Source organism: Periophthalmus magnuspinnatus, chromosome 15, assembly GCF_009829125.3.
Source record: "Periophthalmus magnuspinnatus isolate fPerMag1 chromosome 15, fPerMag1.2.pri, whole genome shotgun sequence".
Taxonomy (NCBI): Eukaryota; Metazoa; Chordata; class Actinopteri; order Gobiiformes; family Gobiidae; genus Periophthalmus; species Periophthalmus magnuspinnatus.
In genome coordinates this window covers 28931579-28949910 of record NC_047140.1, presented here as the reverse complement: position 1 = coordinate 28949910, position 18332 = coordinate 28931579, and the positions used below count along the sequence as shown (strand labels likewise).

At 38.6% G+C, this 18332-nt stretch overlaps 1 protein-coding gene across 1 annotated transcript in view; it reads left to right on the top strand.

Moving 5' to 3' along the window:
- Positions 1-18332, top strand: part of slc8a1b (solute carrier family 8 member 1b) — a 213843-nt gene that overhangs the window by 24473 nt on the left and 171038 nt on the right. The window contains exon 4 of the mRNA XM_055227211.1: positions 1336-2126. Coding sequence (XP_055083186.1) covers positions 1336-2126 — 791 coding nt within the window. The remainder of the gene's footprint in view (positions 1-1335; positions 2127-18332) is intronic.

Sequence of the window (18332 nt, the reverse complement as noted above, 5' to 3'; positions counted from 1 at the left end):
ACTCTCAGAATAATTAATAGAATGCGAGAAATGAATTGTCACATTTTTATTAACAAAATTGCACCAAAAAAAAATCAACGAAACAGCAAACGAGGGACAACTGTAAACTGTTTATATCTTTTATAGATTTAAAGTACAAATGAAGGTGTAGATTTTTTATATAATGTAACATCTTTATGAAAACACCATTACAGACTCATGGTCGAATGTTTTTTTTTCATAAAAGTTTTACAGTCACACGGCAGGCATTTGGTTAAAATGCAGAGAAATGACACACGACTTAATCCTAAAACTATGTGTCATTCATAGAAAACATATTTATGCACAGCTGAGTTGGATTTTGGAGGAAGAAAAACATAATTTATAAACCGAAAATGGGCGTCACGTCAAGTACCGACCTGCGCAGTTGGTTGGTTCGAGCTGTTGTGAACATTAGCATCTACGTATATATTTCCTCGCCTAATTAAAACATTTCTCTTTTGTATCAGAGCCCATAAACTGTATAAAAATCTTTAAATTCTACCACGTAAAACAGCGCAATTGAAAATCCCAACCAACCCACTTTACATACGACACATTTGAGTGTTTATTCCTTTCGTCGACGCACTTCAAGCACATTTTTACACCCGTGTGCACAGACATGAGGCGGGTTAAGCGTCTTGCCCGAGGACACAACCACAACATTTACCTGTAGAAGGGAGAAAAGCACCTGGGGTTTGAACCGGCAACCTTTGGATCAACGGACAAACGCTCAGCTTCCATTGTTGTCGAAGGAGGTCTCATCAAAAACAGTTTCGCAAAGACTGATTGAAACACGTTTATCGATGTGCATTTGTAAAAAAAAAAACGGAAATGAGTCTCTCCAGCCACAATGACAACGATTATTCAGGGAGTTTTCTGCGGTTTGTTATAACGTTTGTGTTCTTCTTGTCTTAATGTGCCGTTAGGCCCTGGGCAGTTGTACTTTGGGAGGACATTAAAGCGTCTTGTAATACACGAGCCTATTAAACATGTTTAGATTGTAAAGTTTACGAGCTCCCTCCCTCCTCTTGTTACATTACGTTTATCGAATTGTCTGGCCATTTGAAGATGATTGAGTAATGATCGCTTTGGGCGGAATAGTCTGAGTCATTCCCGTCGTCATGGCTTAAGCCCCGTCGCACCGAAGCTCCCCTGGTTGTACGTTATTAGAGTAGACAAGGGAATTTTCACGTTTTCGAGGCAGCGAGGATGGGAGCTGTTTTATTTTAGGCTTTGCAAAGATGTCAAGGAATCTTACATTGCCATGGGAACACTTTTCGACTGAGCTTTACTCTTTCTTATTTCTTTCCTTAGGTGGAACAACTCATTGAACTCGCCAACTACCAGGTCCTGAGCCAACAGCAGAAGAGTCGTGCGTTCTACCGTTGCCAGGCGACCAGGCTCATGACCGGAGCTGGAAATATCCTGAAGAAACACGCCGCCGATCAAGCCAGGAAGGCCGTCAGCATGCACGAGGTCCGGTCTGACGCCGGCGAAAACGACCCGGTCTCCAAGATCTTTTTCGAACCGGGCTCCTACCAGTGTTTGGAGAACTGCGGCACGGTTGCGGTCAACATCGTGCGGCGCGGCGGAGACCTCGGTAAAACCCTTTCAGTGGAGTACCGCACGGAGGACGGCACCGCGAACGCCGGTTCCGATTACGAATTCACCGAAGGCGTGGTCGTGTTCAAGCCCGGCGAAACCATGAAAGAAGTCCGGGTTGGAATCATCGACGACGATATCTTTGAAGAAGACGAGAACTTCCTGATTCACCTGTCCAACGTGAAAGTGCTGACGTCAGAGGGGGAGGAGCCGGAGGAGGGCGAATCGGCCAATCACGTCGAGTCGGTGGCCTGTCTCGGGTTACCTTCAACCGCTACAGTCACGATCTTTGACGACGACCATGCCGGTATCTTTACCTTTGAGGAGCCTGTGGTCCATGTGAGCGAGAGCGTGGGGACTATGGAGGTCAAGGTGCTGCGTACGTCCGGAGCTCGGGGCGTGGTCATGCTGCCGTACAAGACGGTAGAAGGAACAGCCAAAGGAGGAGGAGAAGACTTTGAAGACATTCATGGCGTCCTCGAATTTCAGAACGACGAGATTTTGTGAGTACAGTGATTTACATTTTGGACTTTTTATAGTATTTGGAATGGGTGTTGATTTATGTGTGAGTGCGATGTGGTGGTTGATGTAGGCGGACTCTGCGATTTTTGGCAAAAAAAAGATCAATTTTCTGTCCTTTAAACTGCTCTCTCTCTTTTCTTCGCTTCTGTTTTGTTGCTGCAGTCTTGATGTTATTCTGTTCATCTGCTATTGAGCAAAAACAAGGTTAAAAGAAGTCATCTGAAAAATAAAATGGTTGGCTCTGCACAGCTTCTAAAAAAAAAAAAAAGTGTATTTTCTCTGGCCTAAATTCAAATCCATCAGAGGTAGAAGTTGATGTTCTTTTAGACAAACACTTAACCAACAACTTCTCAGCGAGGAGCAGTTTAAGAACTAGCTGGATGCATTGATTTAATTTGGAAACGTAAATGAAGATTTGGCCTTTTTAGTGAAAGACTAATCCCCATGGCAACTGGTCACTGTGGCAGCTCGCCGTTGTCCTTTCTGTTCAAAAAAGGTCTTGAAACGGCACTTGCAGGACGCCCGCTGTGAAATTCCACAGCAACAGTTCAAGCTGGTCTTAGTCGACCGGGGTCCCTATTATCCCATGGTGAGTCATGGTGAGGGCCGTGATTGCCTTTTGGACGCGTCTCAAGAGCTCGGGCGGTTAGCATTTGTCTCCAAGTGTGGAAATGAAAGAAGTGTTAGCTTGGTGCTTACTGTCATTTTCGGACAAAAGTGAGTTGGAGAAATTGGTTCTTTGTCAGGTCTGAAAAGCTTTGAGATGGGGCCGTTTTAGGTGGACAAATAGAATTAGTACAAAATGAGCGAATTGGGACTAAATGTAAAATTGGTCTGATAGCAAATGTAGAATAGTTTTTTGTGGATTTGCTAATTTCCTCAGAAACGGTAAACTTAAAAGGTTTTAGCAGGTTGCAGTGTGTTTCAATTGAGCCACTTTCAGGCCGTCACAATAACTTTTTGGGGATCAATCCTTATCCTGGGCACGTTTTCTGTGGATATTTTGGTTATTTTTCTGCTCTACGATGATATTTCAGCCGTAAAAAGCTGAATTTTAAACTTCCGTGACTCATTACAGAGACAAACTAACTTCCTAAGCGTTGCAATCTGTTATTTATTTATTGTAGCTCGTGTTTTTTTTTTTACAATGTGATTTTTTTGGGGATAATTCTGCTGTTTTGGTCTATATTTACTTCAGCAAAATCTCACTTAAAAATGTGTAATCACGACAAACCAGCACATTTAGTACTTTCAAGTTTTCTGTGATGAGGGAGTGGGCCCGTCGGGATAATTACTGTATCGACTTACCGTTTTTTGGTGTCAGTATTTATCATGTGGACAACTGGGAGATTTTTGGTTATTTTCGGTTATATGATAAGATTTAAGCCATAAAATGTTGAATAAATAACTTCTATGTCTCATTACAGATGCAAACAGTTTATTTACTGCCTGTCATAATCATAATTTTTAACAATATTGTATCTTAAGAATATTTTTTGGGGATAACTCTCCTCTAAGTTTTGATTTCAATATTATTGTTTATCATCTATATTTACTTATATCAATAAATGGCACTTCAGAATTCGTTATCGTGACAGACCTATAAACCAGCACCTTTAGTACTTTCAGATTGACCATGATGATGATAATGATGATAATGACAATTATGATGATGATAATGACAATTATGATGATGATAATGACAGTTATGATGATGATAATGATGATAATGACAGTTATGATGATGATAATGACAATTATGATGATGATAATGACAATTATGATGGTGATAATGACAGTTATGATGATGATAATGATGATAATGACAGTTATGATGATGATAATGATAGTTATGATAATGACAGTTATGATAATGATGATGACCACGATGATAATGATGATGACAATTATGATGACGATAATGACAGTTATGATAATGATGATGATAATGATAGTTATGATAATGACAGTTATGATAATGATGATGATAATGATAGTTATGATAATGACAGTTATGATAATGATGATGACCACGATGATAATGATGACGACAGTTATGATGATGATAATGACAGTTGTGATAATGATGATGACCACGACGATAATGATGATAATTATAATGGCGATAATGATAATAATGACCATGACGCCGTCGATGATGGCGACGATAATGACGATGATGACTATGATGATGATGATAATGACAATAATTATAATAATGATGATGATGACAACGATAATAATGACAATGACTGATAATGACAGTGATGACAATGACGATAATGATGGTGATGATAATGGTAACGACGACAATAATGATGATAAACGATGATGGCAATGATGATGATAACAACGATAATGATGAGGACGATAATGATGACAATGATTATGACAGTGATGACAACGGTGATGACAATTATGATGACGATAATGATAATGATGACAATGACAATAATGATGATGATGACAGTGACGACGATGATAAATATAACAGTTACAATGAAGACAACAGCAGTTCCGATGACGACGAGGACGATGATGATTTGTTTATTTCGAGCACTGGTCTAGGATAATTTTTCATGCTTGTTTTTTCATACATAAACATTCTTCAGACTAAAGCCTCTTTGCTGTGAAGGGAGTGGGCTGAAATGAGACCTGTTTATTCCCGCCCTCGTGTTGTGCAGGTAAAAGTGACAAGTTTGTGTGTTTTTTCTGTGAGGAATGAGTCATTATCAAATTCTTGGTTCCACAAAATCTGAACGCCGTTTTGAATATGCAGTGAGAAATCGGGTTTGACACTTCGCAGGCTTTGGTGTCCATTTTCTTAGGAGTGTGGATTTGAAATGGGTTTAATTATTACGTGTGACCGTTCGAAATGCCAGAATGAATCTTTTATGAGAGATGCTTAATGTTCCTCACTGTTCTTTTGATCATTTTTGAGCCAGATGTGAGGGCGTTTTTCTCTTGTGCAAAAGTATTCGTATCTAATTCATTCATTTAGGAAGTTCATTTTCTACAGATTTATAGACTTTTGATGTATAGGTCACTTTTTTTTTGATTTATTGAAATAAAAATGAAACTGAAACGGGAATCAACCAGTCGTCTGCACGTAGGAAAAAGTTGTGAAGTTAAACTGCAGCGTTCGCATCCATTTTATTGATTTTATTGTGTTTTACGCAAATAATGACCTCAGTCCATAAAACAGCGATCCAGTTTGAAACGTTCTTCAAAAAGTGAAAAAACGAGAGTAGATCCTCAAGCGTTTCATCATCAGTGGTGGTTAAAGTACTCAGAGTAAAAGTACAGCCACAGAGGTAAAAGTACCACGTAAAAAACTCAAGTAAATGTGTTTAAGTACCCGTAAAAATGTACTTTTAAGACGAAAAAGTATAAGTATTTCACATTTCAATTGTTCATTTGTTAAAGTGTAAATGTAGTGATATTGATTTAAAATGAGACATATTTTGGTCAAAAGTAAAAACACAAATGAATTTCTTAGTTTTTTCTTATGAATTTTGCGTATTTATTTTTGTTTTGCTCAAAGCCGAAGATTGAACTCGAAAACTTTAGTCAGGATGGTAAAAATAACCCCTCAAATCATACGAAAAAGTACTTTTTACTTTCCAGTCCTGTTCCAAAATGTAGTGGAGTAGAGAGTACAGATACTGCTCTCAAATGTACTAAAGTAAAAGTAAAAAGTATCCACTGTAACATGTGCTTAAGTAAAGTACAGATACCTAAAAATTCCACTTAAGCACAGTACTTTACGACTTGTACTTCATGTCCATCACGTGTCTCTTTTTTCAGTTCCTTTTCCATGTCAGAATAAGAGTTAAATTATGTCCCATCGGCAGGACAGTTTTTTTTACAGCAAAAAAAGAAGAAAAAAAAAAAAAGAACCCGTCTAAATGTGAGTGGCTCCAGGCTAGAACTACCCTGATTATGTTACTGCGAGAGGAAGAGATGAAGTATGAGCCGGGGCTGCGGGTGGAGGGTACACGGACACGGGAAGAATACTCTGAAAATGTGTTAAGTTATAGAATACTGAAATGAAAATGTATGTGGTCCAGTCAGAGTACTGTGTTCTGAATACTTACAGTACTTTTACATAGAGCTGTATTTAAATTATAGAGTAAAGACGCAACTGTAGGATTAAAAATGTTTATGTTTTATGTTTGTTTCACTGTTTTTAAAGTATTTCCTCTGAGTTTTATGTTTTTGTCACTGATTCTGTGCAGTTTGAAGTTTAAATTACATCATCAAATACTGCAGTGTGCTGCTTTGATTTGAGGAAGGTAACTGTACTTTGAATACTGCGAAATGAAAAAGTAACTGTAGTCTGAATACTGCGAAATGAAAAAGTAGCTGTACGTTGAATACTGCGAAATGAAAAAGTAACTGTACTCTGAATACTGCGAAATGAAAAAGTAACTGTACTCTGAATACTGCGAAATGAAAAAGTAACTGTACTCTGAATACTGCGAAATGAAAAAGTAACTGTACTCTGAATACTGCGAAATGAAAAAGTAACTGTACTCTGAATACTGCAAAATGAAAAAGTAACTGTACTCTGAATACTGCGAAATGAAAAAGTAACTGTACTCTGAATACTGCGAAATGAAAAAGTAACTGTACTCTGAATACTGCGAAATGAAAAAGTAACTGTACTCTGAATACTGCGAAATGAAAAAGTAACTGTACTCTGAATACTGTGAAATGAAAAAAGTAACTGTACTCTGAATACTGCGAAATGAAAAAGTAACTGTACTCTGAATACTGCGAAATGAAAAAGTAACTGTACTCTGAATACTGCGAAATGAAAAAGTAACTGTACTCTGAATACTGCGAAATGAAAAAGTAACTGTACTCTGAATACTGCGAAATGAAAAAGTAACTGTACTCTGAATACATCCATGAAAAAGTAACTGTACTCTGAATACTACAAATGAAAAAGTAACTGTACTCTAAATACTACAAATGAAAAAGTAACTACTCAAAAAGTAACTGTACTCTGAATACTACAAATGAAAAAGTAACTGTACTCTAAATACTACAAATGAAAAAGTAACTACTCAAAAAGTAACTGTACTCTGAATACTACAAATGAAAAAGTAACTGTACTCTAAATACTACAAATGAAAAAGTAACTACTCAAAAAGTAACTGTACTCTGAATACTACAAATGAAAAAGTAACTGTACTCTGAATACTACAAATGAAAAAGTAACTGTACTCTGAATACTACAAATGAAAAAGTAACTGTACTCTGAATACTACAAATGAAAAAGTAACTGTACTCTGAATACCACCAAATGAAAAAGTATCTGTACTCTGAATACTACAAATGAAAAAGTAACTGTACTCTGAATACTACAAATGAAAAAGTAACTGTACTCTGAATACTGCGAAATGAAAAAAGTAACTGTACTCTGAATACTGCGAAATGAAAAGTAACTGTACTCTGAATACTACAAATGAAAAAGTAACTACTCAAAAAGTAACTGTACTCTGAATACTACAAATGAAAAAGTAACTACTCAAAAAGTAACTGTACTCTGAATACCACCAAATGAAAAAGTACCAGTACCAGACTACAGTTACTCAAAATTCGTCCTTTATTTTTCAGAGTATGAGTCGCACCATCAAAAAAAAAAGCAAAAAAGCATAATAATGAAGAAAAAAACACATTTCACATAAAAATCACATCTGAGTAAAAGTCGCACCCCCGGCCAAAGTATGAAAAAAAAAAGTACGACTTATACACCAGAAAATACAGTACTCAGATTACATATTCTCGTTGTATTCAGTTACTTCTCTGCACTGTGAGTACATCAGATTGATATCGAAGTATAAAAAGTTCTGGCTGTGCGCACGTTGCCAGTTCCAACTCGTCAAACTTCACCTCACCTTTCACTTTCCCGGGATGAGACCTTGCGATTCTGTGTAGCGAATACAAGTTTGAGGCGTTGCGGTTGTGCGTTCCCGAGAAAATTGAAAACCGTGTGTGCGAGCAGATGGGAAAGACAGGTACAAGCTTCAAACGACGTCTACGGAGCGGCCTGACCCAAAAAGGTGAACGAGAAAGTGAACGCGCCGCAGCGAGACAGGCGCGGTATTTATAGCCCAGAGACACAAAGCTAATGCTAACGCTGGCACCGTGTTTAAAGCGCTGTGCTAATGTTTGCGCTATGTTTAATGTGATACCATTGTCTTCCTCAATTACTCACTGTCAAACGCGGCTTGTTATCTGGAATAACACCGGTACGTTACGACGCCAGATGTCTCGTGTCGTGCATATTTTAAATTTATACAACTATTGTTCGTAACGGGTTTGTTTAAGACGTAACTTTGCAGGTTTTTTCAAAATTTGACTTAAATTTGAGGTAAATGGCCAAGGAAAAAGTCGTGTTTTTAGCGCTGAAGCGTCGCAAGAGGTAAAACTTTTTCTTTACTGATCATTTTCAGTGTCATTTTCAACAAAAACGGTCAAAAAGAATAATGTGATTTTATAGTTTAGCTCTTTTTTTTAAGCTCAAATTGATGAGAGAAATGTGGAGTTGTGGATGTTTTGCGCAGCTGTCACTTTGTGTTTGTGTTAATATAAAGATTTGTGTTTGTTTTTGAGGAAGTAGAGCAAACAAAATGGTGACGGCGGCTCAGTTGGTAGAGCGTTTGTCCATCTGAAGGTTCGATGTTGAAGGTTAGCGGTTCGAATCTCACTCTCTTTACATAAACATCATCGGTTGAGAAGTCGGATCTGAAGGTTGGTGGTTCGAATCTGGTTTGAATTTGAAGGTTGGAGGTTCGATTTTGAAGGTTAGTGGTTCGAATCTCACTCTCTTTACATAAACATTGCTTGAGAGGTCAAATCTGAAGGTTGGCGGTTCGAATCTGAAGGTTGGTGGTTCAAATCCCTCTCTTTATGTAATCTTCATTGGTTGAGGGGTCAGATTTGAAGGTTGAGGGTTTGAATCTGAAGGTTGGAGGTTCTGAATCTGAAGGTGGGCGGTTCGAATCCCACTCTTTAAATAAACATCATTGGTTGACTGGTCAGATCCGAAGGTTGGCGGTTCAGATCTCAAGGTTAGCGGTTTAAATCCTACTCTTTACATATACATCATTGGTTGAGTGGTCAAATTTGAAGGTTGGCGGTTCAAATCCCTCTCTTTATGTAATCTTCATTGGTTGAGGGGTCAGATTCGAAGGTTGGAGGTTCTGAATCTGAAGGTGAGTGGTTCGAATCCCGCTCTTTAGATAATCTTCATTGCTTGAGAGGTCAAATCCAACGGTTGGTGGTTCTGAATCTGAAGGTTGGCGGTTCTGAATCCCGCTCTTTAGATAAACATCATTGGTTGCACGGTCGGATCCGAAGGTTGGCAGTACGAATCTGAAGGTTGACGGTTCAAATCTGAAGGTGTGAGGTTCTGAATCCCACTCTTTACATAAACATCTTTGGTTGAGCACTCAGATCCACTGTCCCACAGGTTGTCCGTGCGATTCTAGCTCCCAGATATGAATGCCGTCGCCGTGTCCTCGGGCAAGACACTTGCTTGAAGGTGGAAAAGTGCTATATAAAAATTTACCAACTAAATATCGGCCTGTGCTGGAGATTTAAAGCCGATAGTCAATAGTCCAAATATCTCTAATCGTTATAAATAAACTCAAATGGAACTCTATATAAATTTGTGACGTGAACAAATATTTTTATCTTTTTTTTTGTCATGTTTTGGATATTTATTTTAGCTTCACGTTTTTTCCGTAGATTAAAACTTGTAATTGAAAGAACGCACTAAAGGTCACCAATTAAAACGTGTCCAAAGTATAAACATTTGGCGGAGAAACACACCACCTGACCCATGAAATATAAGGTCAGAAGCACTAATAGCTCCGTTTGGTACATATCCGGACCAGGGGGCAGAGATTTTCTGACCCGATGCCGTAGGACTTGCAAACACAGCCAATTATGCAATTTCCATAAACAGGCGCCGCAGTGGAGGAACATGGTAGAGCCGTGAATCAAATTAGAAATCCTCCTACGCACACAAGCACGGAGCAGACTGGGACTTCACACTCCAGTAACCAGAGCAGATTGGCCTTTGGAAATGCAGACTTAAACGTTATAGGAATATGGGATTAGGACGAGAGAATGGGACGGCTTTAGGTTCTGAAGGAGGATTGGTATTAACTTGTGGCATTTGGGGACAGTGGTGGTGGTCAGGGCTTTGAGAGCACTTCACGTTACTTTTAATTCTGCTGTAGGTGCGCGGTGTGTTTGACTCCACGACAGGGGCGGAGCCAGACAATTATGGTGGGAGGAGTTAAGGGGGTGTTTTCAATGTGGGCGCTCACTTAACATGACAGGTCCCATATGTAACCGGGCTCCTGCTGGTGTCCAGAGTAAACCAGGAGTAAACCAGGAGTAAAACAGGAGTAAACCAGGACTAAACCAGGACTAAAACAGGACTAAACCAGGACTGAACCAGGAGTAAACCAAGACTAAACCAGGAGTAAACCAGGAGTAAACCAAGACTAAACCAGGAGTAAACCAGGTCTAAACCAGGAGTAAACCAGGACTAAACCAGGACTCAACCAGGACTCAACCAGGACTAAACCAGAAGTAAACCAGGAGTCAACCAGGACTAAACCAGGACTAAAACAGATCTAAACCAGGACTAAACCAGGACTAAACCAGGACTAAACCAGGACTAAACCAGGACTAAACCAGGACTAAACCAGGACTAAACATGTTGAATCAGTGTTTCAGTTTTGTTAAAACCTGGATCATTCTTCCTGAAGATGTGACTCAGACCTCGACTTTGACGATGTTTAAATCTCAGACTCAGACGGTTCTGTTTATCTGTGAATGTGACTGAAAGGGGTTTATTCTGCACTTTCCTCCTTTAATATTAATTTTATGATAATTATTTATGTTTTGATTTGTTGTATTGTGATTTTAACGTCTTTCTTATTCTCTAAAACACTTTGAATTACGTTGTGGACCATTTTTGCTAAACCACTGCCGCGATCGGTCCCATAATACCTCAGTGTATCTGATGTACACGTGCACCCAGTGAGTCCTGAAACGTTTTTCCAAGTTGTTTCTTTTATCAGTAACGAGTTCAGTGTAAAGTTTGCTATAATTAACCACAAATGTCATGCAGATAATGAGATCATTAGCACGTGGGCTTCAGGCCGTATAGACGCTTTGCTGCAGTGACGGGAAACATATTGGGTTTTTCTCTTAAGCTCAAAGCCGATATGCAAAATAAACATCGCGGTTACGGGGCCAACGATACTATACTGGTGTCGGATATCGGTTCCAAGGTATCGGGTCTGTCGATATCACGTTTCGGTCTATAAAATGATGTAATAAGACGATTTAAAAGTCCATACAGCTTCACTAGAATCATTCGGACAGCCTTGGAATTGCCGATCTGCGCTGAACCGAAGTTAAAATGTAGCTGCTAATTGGAAAACTACCACTTTATGACATCACATGGTGCAACAGAACATTTTGAGGTTTGGAGATGTAGAAAAAACACAATTCCAGGTCTGTTTTTTGATGAGCAACATGGATAAAAACGCACAAGTGAGTTTTGCGTACTGTATTTACTGGTCTATAAGTCGCACTTTTTTGAGGTGCGATGCGATTTATATGTGAAATATGTTTTTTTTTTTCTTCATTATTATGCATTTTTTGGCTGAAGCGACTTATACTCCAGTGCGACTTATACTCAAATGCGACTTATGTGTGAAATATATGTTTTTTTCTTCATTATTATGCATTTTTTGGCTGGGGCGACTTATACTCCAGTGCGACTTATATGTGAAATATATGTTTTTTTATTTATTATTATAAATTTTTTGGCTGGGGCGACTTATACTCCAGTGCGACTTATACTCAGATGCGACTTATATGTGAAATATAAGTGAAATATATGTTTTTTTCTTCATTATTATGCATTTTTTGGCTGGTGTGACTCCAGAAAATACAGCAATACAGTACTGTGTGACCTTTAATATAAACAGTGGATGGTAATGCAACTGGAATGATAAATTTGAAGCACCCTCGTGTTCTATACGGGAAGTACCTCCGGTTAGAAAGACATCATTACGCTTATACACATGGGAACTCTGCCCTGTGGTGACAGCGAGACTATTGGGGGAAATATATGCAGCATTAATTAACAGCAGAAGATAGTAATAGTGAGAGAATGAGAGGCACTGCTGCTAAAACGCACACGATTAAAACTGCAAATGTGTGCGCGTTGTAATGTTGGGGATTTGTTTTAATAAATGTTTCTGTGGCGCGGAGACGAGCACAAGCTGGGATGTAATATCTGCAAAATAGTGTTTACTTTGATAAAGAAATAGACCTGCTTTCAATTTACAGCAAACGGCTTTGGGGAATCCGGATTAAAATGTAAAAAGGGGCTCAGAATGGAGAGTTTCGAGGCAGTGGTTGCGTCGATAGACTGTATATATAAATGGACGTAGCTAACCCGCTAGCCGTCGCGTTACAAATAAGAAACGATAATGGGCGCACTTCTGGATCCATCGACTCTAACTGCCGCTGTCAGGCCCGTCATTTTGGTTTTTATTTCACTATTGTGTCCGTAAATCCAGATATGAACATTAATTAACTTCTTTCCCCGAGGTTGATCCCGCTAGCGTTAGCAACAGGTTTGATTGACAGCATTGCTAAGCGCTCGTTCCCTGCTAAACCAGTGCGGCGCAGGCGGGAAAAGGCGTTAGCTTCAACAGCCTTTCTCCAGATTTCAACAGCCTTGCTCCGGATTAGCTCTTTGGTTGCTATGATACTTGCAGTCGGAAATTCCAAATATGGAACGTGACTCCGAATTCGTCGCTATAACTGCTAGCCTCGATGATTGGACCTGCAGTTTTGATACGATCTGGGATTTTAGATCAGATTTTTGCAATTTCCGAAAATGTTTTTGGTTAGTTCTATTAATGTTTTTTTTTTTTTAGGGACTTTTTCCAGTTCAAAAGATAATTATAAGGTTTTAAATGGTTCGTTTCTATGGCAACAATGCTAAGATTTCATCGTTCTGAAGCTCGTGGAAAGCAGCTCCAAAGTGCGGATAAGAGCTGTGGAGGAGGAAGTACTCTATTTTATTACTTAAGTTACTCAAGTATCACATGAAAAAATCGACTTCAGTAAAAGTATTAAGCGCACGTTTGAAAATGCACTTTAAGAGTAAAAAATAAAAGTATTTCACACGTGTTAAATGTAAAAATGAGACATATTTTGTTCAACAGTAACAAAACGAATCAGTGTCTTAGCTTTTCTTATGAATTTTGTGTGTTTATTTTCGTTTTGCTCAAAGCCGAAGCTTGAACTAATTAACTTCAACATCCTCGCTCCTGATTGGCTCTTTGGTTGCTATGATACTCACAGTCGGATTTCCAAATATGGACGTGGGCTCCAAATTCGCCGCTGTAACTGCTCTAGCCTCGATGAGCTTCGTTGGACTGGATCACACTCACTTAGTCCACTTTTTTATACAGTCTCACAATTAAAAAACAAAAAATAACATCAGGGGTAAATGTTGTTTTGTTCAAGGTCACTGTTTGGTCATTGCTGATCTTCAAACTGTGAAAATAGGAACTTGCATGGACTTAAATCGATAGTTCCTAAATCTCTCAAAGCCTTTAGCACATTAACTCGTGCAACAAACAGAGAAGTGAAACAGGAGAGAGCCGCCAACGAGACGTCGGCCCCAGCTCTGCCGATGGAGCCACTTCCAGGAGTGAAATAGACGCATTATTTCATTATTACGGTAAATAGAGACACATTTGTACAATATATGGGTGGAAACGTAAAATATACTAGTGATGTAGCCCAACTTTGAAACTAAACCAACACAAAAACATTTAAAAAAGTTATTAAATGCTAGAGACTCCCCGATATCAACAGCATATGGTCCAAAAAATGTCCAGATGTGTTTTGAAACTACAGAAAATATAAGGCTAATTAATATTATGAGATGTTTTGACGTTTTTGGCTTGTAAATTGTCTTTTTTTTTTAACAATTCATAGACCAAAATGGGATATCAGCTGAAACGTTAACTTGGAAGCCGGATATTTGCGATTAACGATTAAATCACGATAATGATTCAAGTTTAAAAAGTAAAAAAAAAAAGACAGTTTAAAAATGTTGTGGATATGAATAATTGTTAATAAAAGTTAATATTATGAGTAGGTTCAATTCAAGTTTATTATCAAAGAGATTCACATAGAAGTCAACAAAAAACAAATGTACATAATATAACACGATACGTAGGAAAAGAACAATAAAACATCAACATATACTGCGTAGTTTGTATTAAATGCCAGGGAGAAGAGGTGGGTTTTCAGTCTGCATCCGTCTTATCCACAGGAGAGTCGACAGGGGGGTGTATTGTCCCGGGTTCTAGGGTTTAGGGGCCCAAAATTGGACCCTCTTCCTTATAATTTACATAAGAGGGGGCCCCATGTGAGTCTTATTGCCCCGGGCCCCCCAAATTTCCGTTGACGGCCCTGCTCATCCATAAAATTCTCAGCTAAATTGTCGTTTTTTTTCACTGTTAACAAAGTACAATAATATAACAGCTCTTTAAACATGGAGCTTATTCATAATATTAAAATTATAACGATTAATATCCAGAACATTGTCAGCAAACTGTCAGAAACTAATAATTATCGTTAAACATAATTATTTTGGCCATGATAATCGCGACGCCAAATTTCGATATCGTCCAATGCCTTTTATTTTATTTATAATTTATAATATTTTTATTATTTATTGCGTGATGCTCTTTTTAGTCATGTATTCACTCAAGATTTGTGTGATTTATTTTTATTTTATTTTTTTAAGTTTTGTTTTTTGTTACTTAAAAATGAAAAGGTGTGTGTGCATTTGTGTCTAAATAACAGAAGAATATTTGTTCACACGTCGATAAAAATACAGCATATGAAACAAAAGAGATGATAAAACGGGGATTATTTTACTGCCAAACAACACACGTCTCTGCGGAACCAAATTTCTCAAAAGTGTCCGACAAGGAAATAAGAAAAAACAAAAGACATATATAACAAAAACAACAACAAACCATACACATATATAAAACAAACTGGAGTGTGTGTGTTATGAGAAAAAGATGAGGAAAATGCACAGCCACTGTCTTGACAAACGAGCCTTAACCAGCTGCCTCCACCTCACACCATCGCCGTAGCAACCGCTGGGATGGAGAGATGCAGGAGATGGAGTAAAAAGGAGGAGAGAATGCACCGGTCGTAAATGATAGAAGGAAACAAGGTTAAAGGGGGAAGGAGCTGACAGGTGGTTCTTTATAGAGCGCGGACACATTCACTTCAGAACAGTTTGTTTAGTCCTGGTTTAGTCCTGGTTTAGTCCAGGTTTAGTCCTGGTTTAGTCCTGGTTTAGTCCAGGTTTAGTCCTGGTTTAGTCCTGGTTTAGTCCTGGTTTTGTCCTGGTTTAGTCCTGGTTTTGTCCTGGTTTTGTCCTGGTTTTGTCCAGGTTTAGTCCTGGTTTTGTCCAGGTTCAGTTCTCGTTTAGTCCTGGTTTAGTCCTGGTTTAGTCCAGGTTCAGTTCTCGTTTAGTCCTGGTTTAGTCCTGGTTTAGTCCTGGTTTAGTCCTGGTTTTGTCCTGGTTTTGTCCAGGTTTAGTCCTGGTTTTGTCCAGGTTCAGTTCTCGTTTAGTCCTGGTTTAGTCGTGGTTTTGTCCTGGTTCATTTCTCGTTTTGTCCTGGTTTAGTCCTGATTTAGTCCTGGTTTAGTCCTGGTTTAGTCCTGGTTTAGTCCTGGTTTAGTCCTGGTTTTGTCCTGGTTTTGTCCAGGTTTAGTCCTGGTTTAGTCCTGGTTTTGTCCAGGTTCAGTTCTCGTTTAGTCCTGGTTTAGTCCTGGTTTTGTCCTGGTTTTGTCCTGGTTTTGTCCTGGTTTTGTCCTGGTTTAGTCCTGGTTTAGTTCAGGTTTTGTCCTGGTTTAGTCCTGGTTCAGTCCTGGTTCAGTCCCGGTTCAGTCCCGGTTCAGTCCCGGTTCAGTCCCGGTTCAGTCCCGGTTCAGTCCCGGTTCAGTCCTAGTTTACTCCTGGTTCAGTCCCGGTTCAGTCCCGGTTTAGTCCTGGTTCAGTCCCGGTTTAGTCCTGGTTCAGTCCCGGTTTAGTCCCGGTTTACTCCCGGTTTAGTCCTCAGAGTCAGAGTTAATCTCTTGTTCTATCTTTAATTTAAATGTGTTTATATAAATGTGAGCTGAGTTTAATGCCACACTCTGAACCTTTCCAAACACGGTTACAGGGGCAGGGCGCTGACAGGTGCTTCTTTATAACACACAGACACATTCACTTCAGAACACTGCGGCTGTTTCTTCCCGTTCATATCGATCAAACCCGAGTCCAGAGGTTGATCACATGACTGTTCTGTTTCCGTGGCGTCCGGCTGTAGCGGCGCGACGGTGACGGGACGGGCCCCCGCGTTAGTCTTTCACAACAGGGACAAAGCAGAGGGCATAAATCGCTGGCAGGTTTTCGAACTTGAAATTAACGGTGCTGTTTTTCCCACGAGGACGACACGACGTTCCCGATTCCCGGCGCTGCAGAGAGGACCTTTGTGATAAGCCCAAAAGATAAAGCGTTATCCGTTATGAGACTGTTGGGATTAAAGGATTACAGCGAGTTTAAAACACACCGTCACCGCGAAGGGTCCTGCGGATTTACCTTTGGCTTAGGTTTTTCCACGATTGCACCTGCACTTCTGTTAAAAGTGTTTTTTTTTTAAGGAACTTTTTCCAATTGAAAAGATAATTATAAGGGTTTTAAATGGTCCGTTTCCATGGCAACAGTGCTAAGATTTCATCGTTCTGAAGCTCCAAAGACCAGATAAGAGCTGTGGAGGATGAAGTACTCAGTTTTTTCAAGTAAAAGTACAAATACAGAGGTGAAAAGTTACTAGTAAAAGTAAAAGTAAAAGTATTAAGTATTAAGTTTAAAAATGTACATTAAAAGTGAAAAGTAAAAGTATTTCACGTGTTAAATGAAGTGATATTGATTAAAAATGACACATATTTTGTTCAACAGTAACAATTTCTTTGTTTTTTTAAATTAATTTTGTGTTTTTATTTTTGTTTTACTCAAATCTGAAGCTTGAACTCGAAAACTTACTATGAACATGGTAAAAATAACCCCTCAAATCATCTGAAAAGTACTTTTTACTTTCGAGTTCTGTTCTAAAACGTAGTGTAGTAGAAAGTACAGATACTGCTCTCAAATGTAGTGAAGTAAAAGTAAAAATATCCACTGTAAAATGTACTTTAGTGAAGCACAGATACTTCAAAATTCTACTTAAGTGCAGTACTTTACTACTTTTACTTCGTTCCCTTCCAACACTGGATAAAAGTGAGGATGTTTTGAGATAAACAAATAAAAATCATCTCTTGTACATGTATTTTTTCGTATATTCTGTCATATTGAGTAGAAGTACACACTGTTACTACTTTAATCTATGTTGTTATGATAGAAAAGTAAGTATATTTCTCTGCTGTAACAAAGAATAAACCTTTTTCTGCATTTTAAAACTCACCGAGCTTCGTAAATGGAGTACTTTTCATGTAGAATTGTAATTTTTTTTCCTGCAAAATTGCCTTTAAAGCCTCTAGTGTGGCTCTTTGCACTTTAATTGTTTATACTTTATTTGTTAAGTTAGTATTTGAACGTGTTTGGAGCAGCGAGTTTCATTCTACTGAGCAAATCCCATCGATAAAATCAGAAAGAATAATAAGAAGATCATTTTGCAGAGTAAATATTACACAGAAAATTGACCAAAATGGAGGAAATTACATTGATTTTTCTCAAATTTTCTCCCCTAGACCTGCTAAAAACACTTGAAATACATCCATAAATACAAAATGTTACATATTCTGCAGTCGACTTACTTCTTTTAAATGAATCGATCAATCATTTTGGCTCTTTTTGACTTTAATTTGGTTCGAAATGGACCAATGTGGCTGTTTTGTGAATCATTTCAGACCTCAGTGCTCACGTAATCGAAAAAAAGGCAGAATAAAAATACGTAAAGATGAAACGCAGCACCTGTGGCCTCATGTTACCTCCATTTTCTCCGTGTGTTCCATCCCTCCTTTCTCCCTGTCGTGTTAAATGTTGTTAATGGATA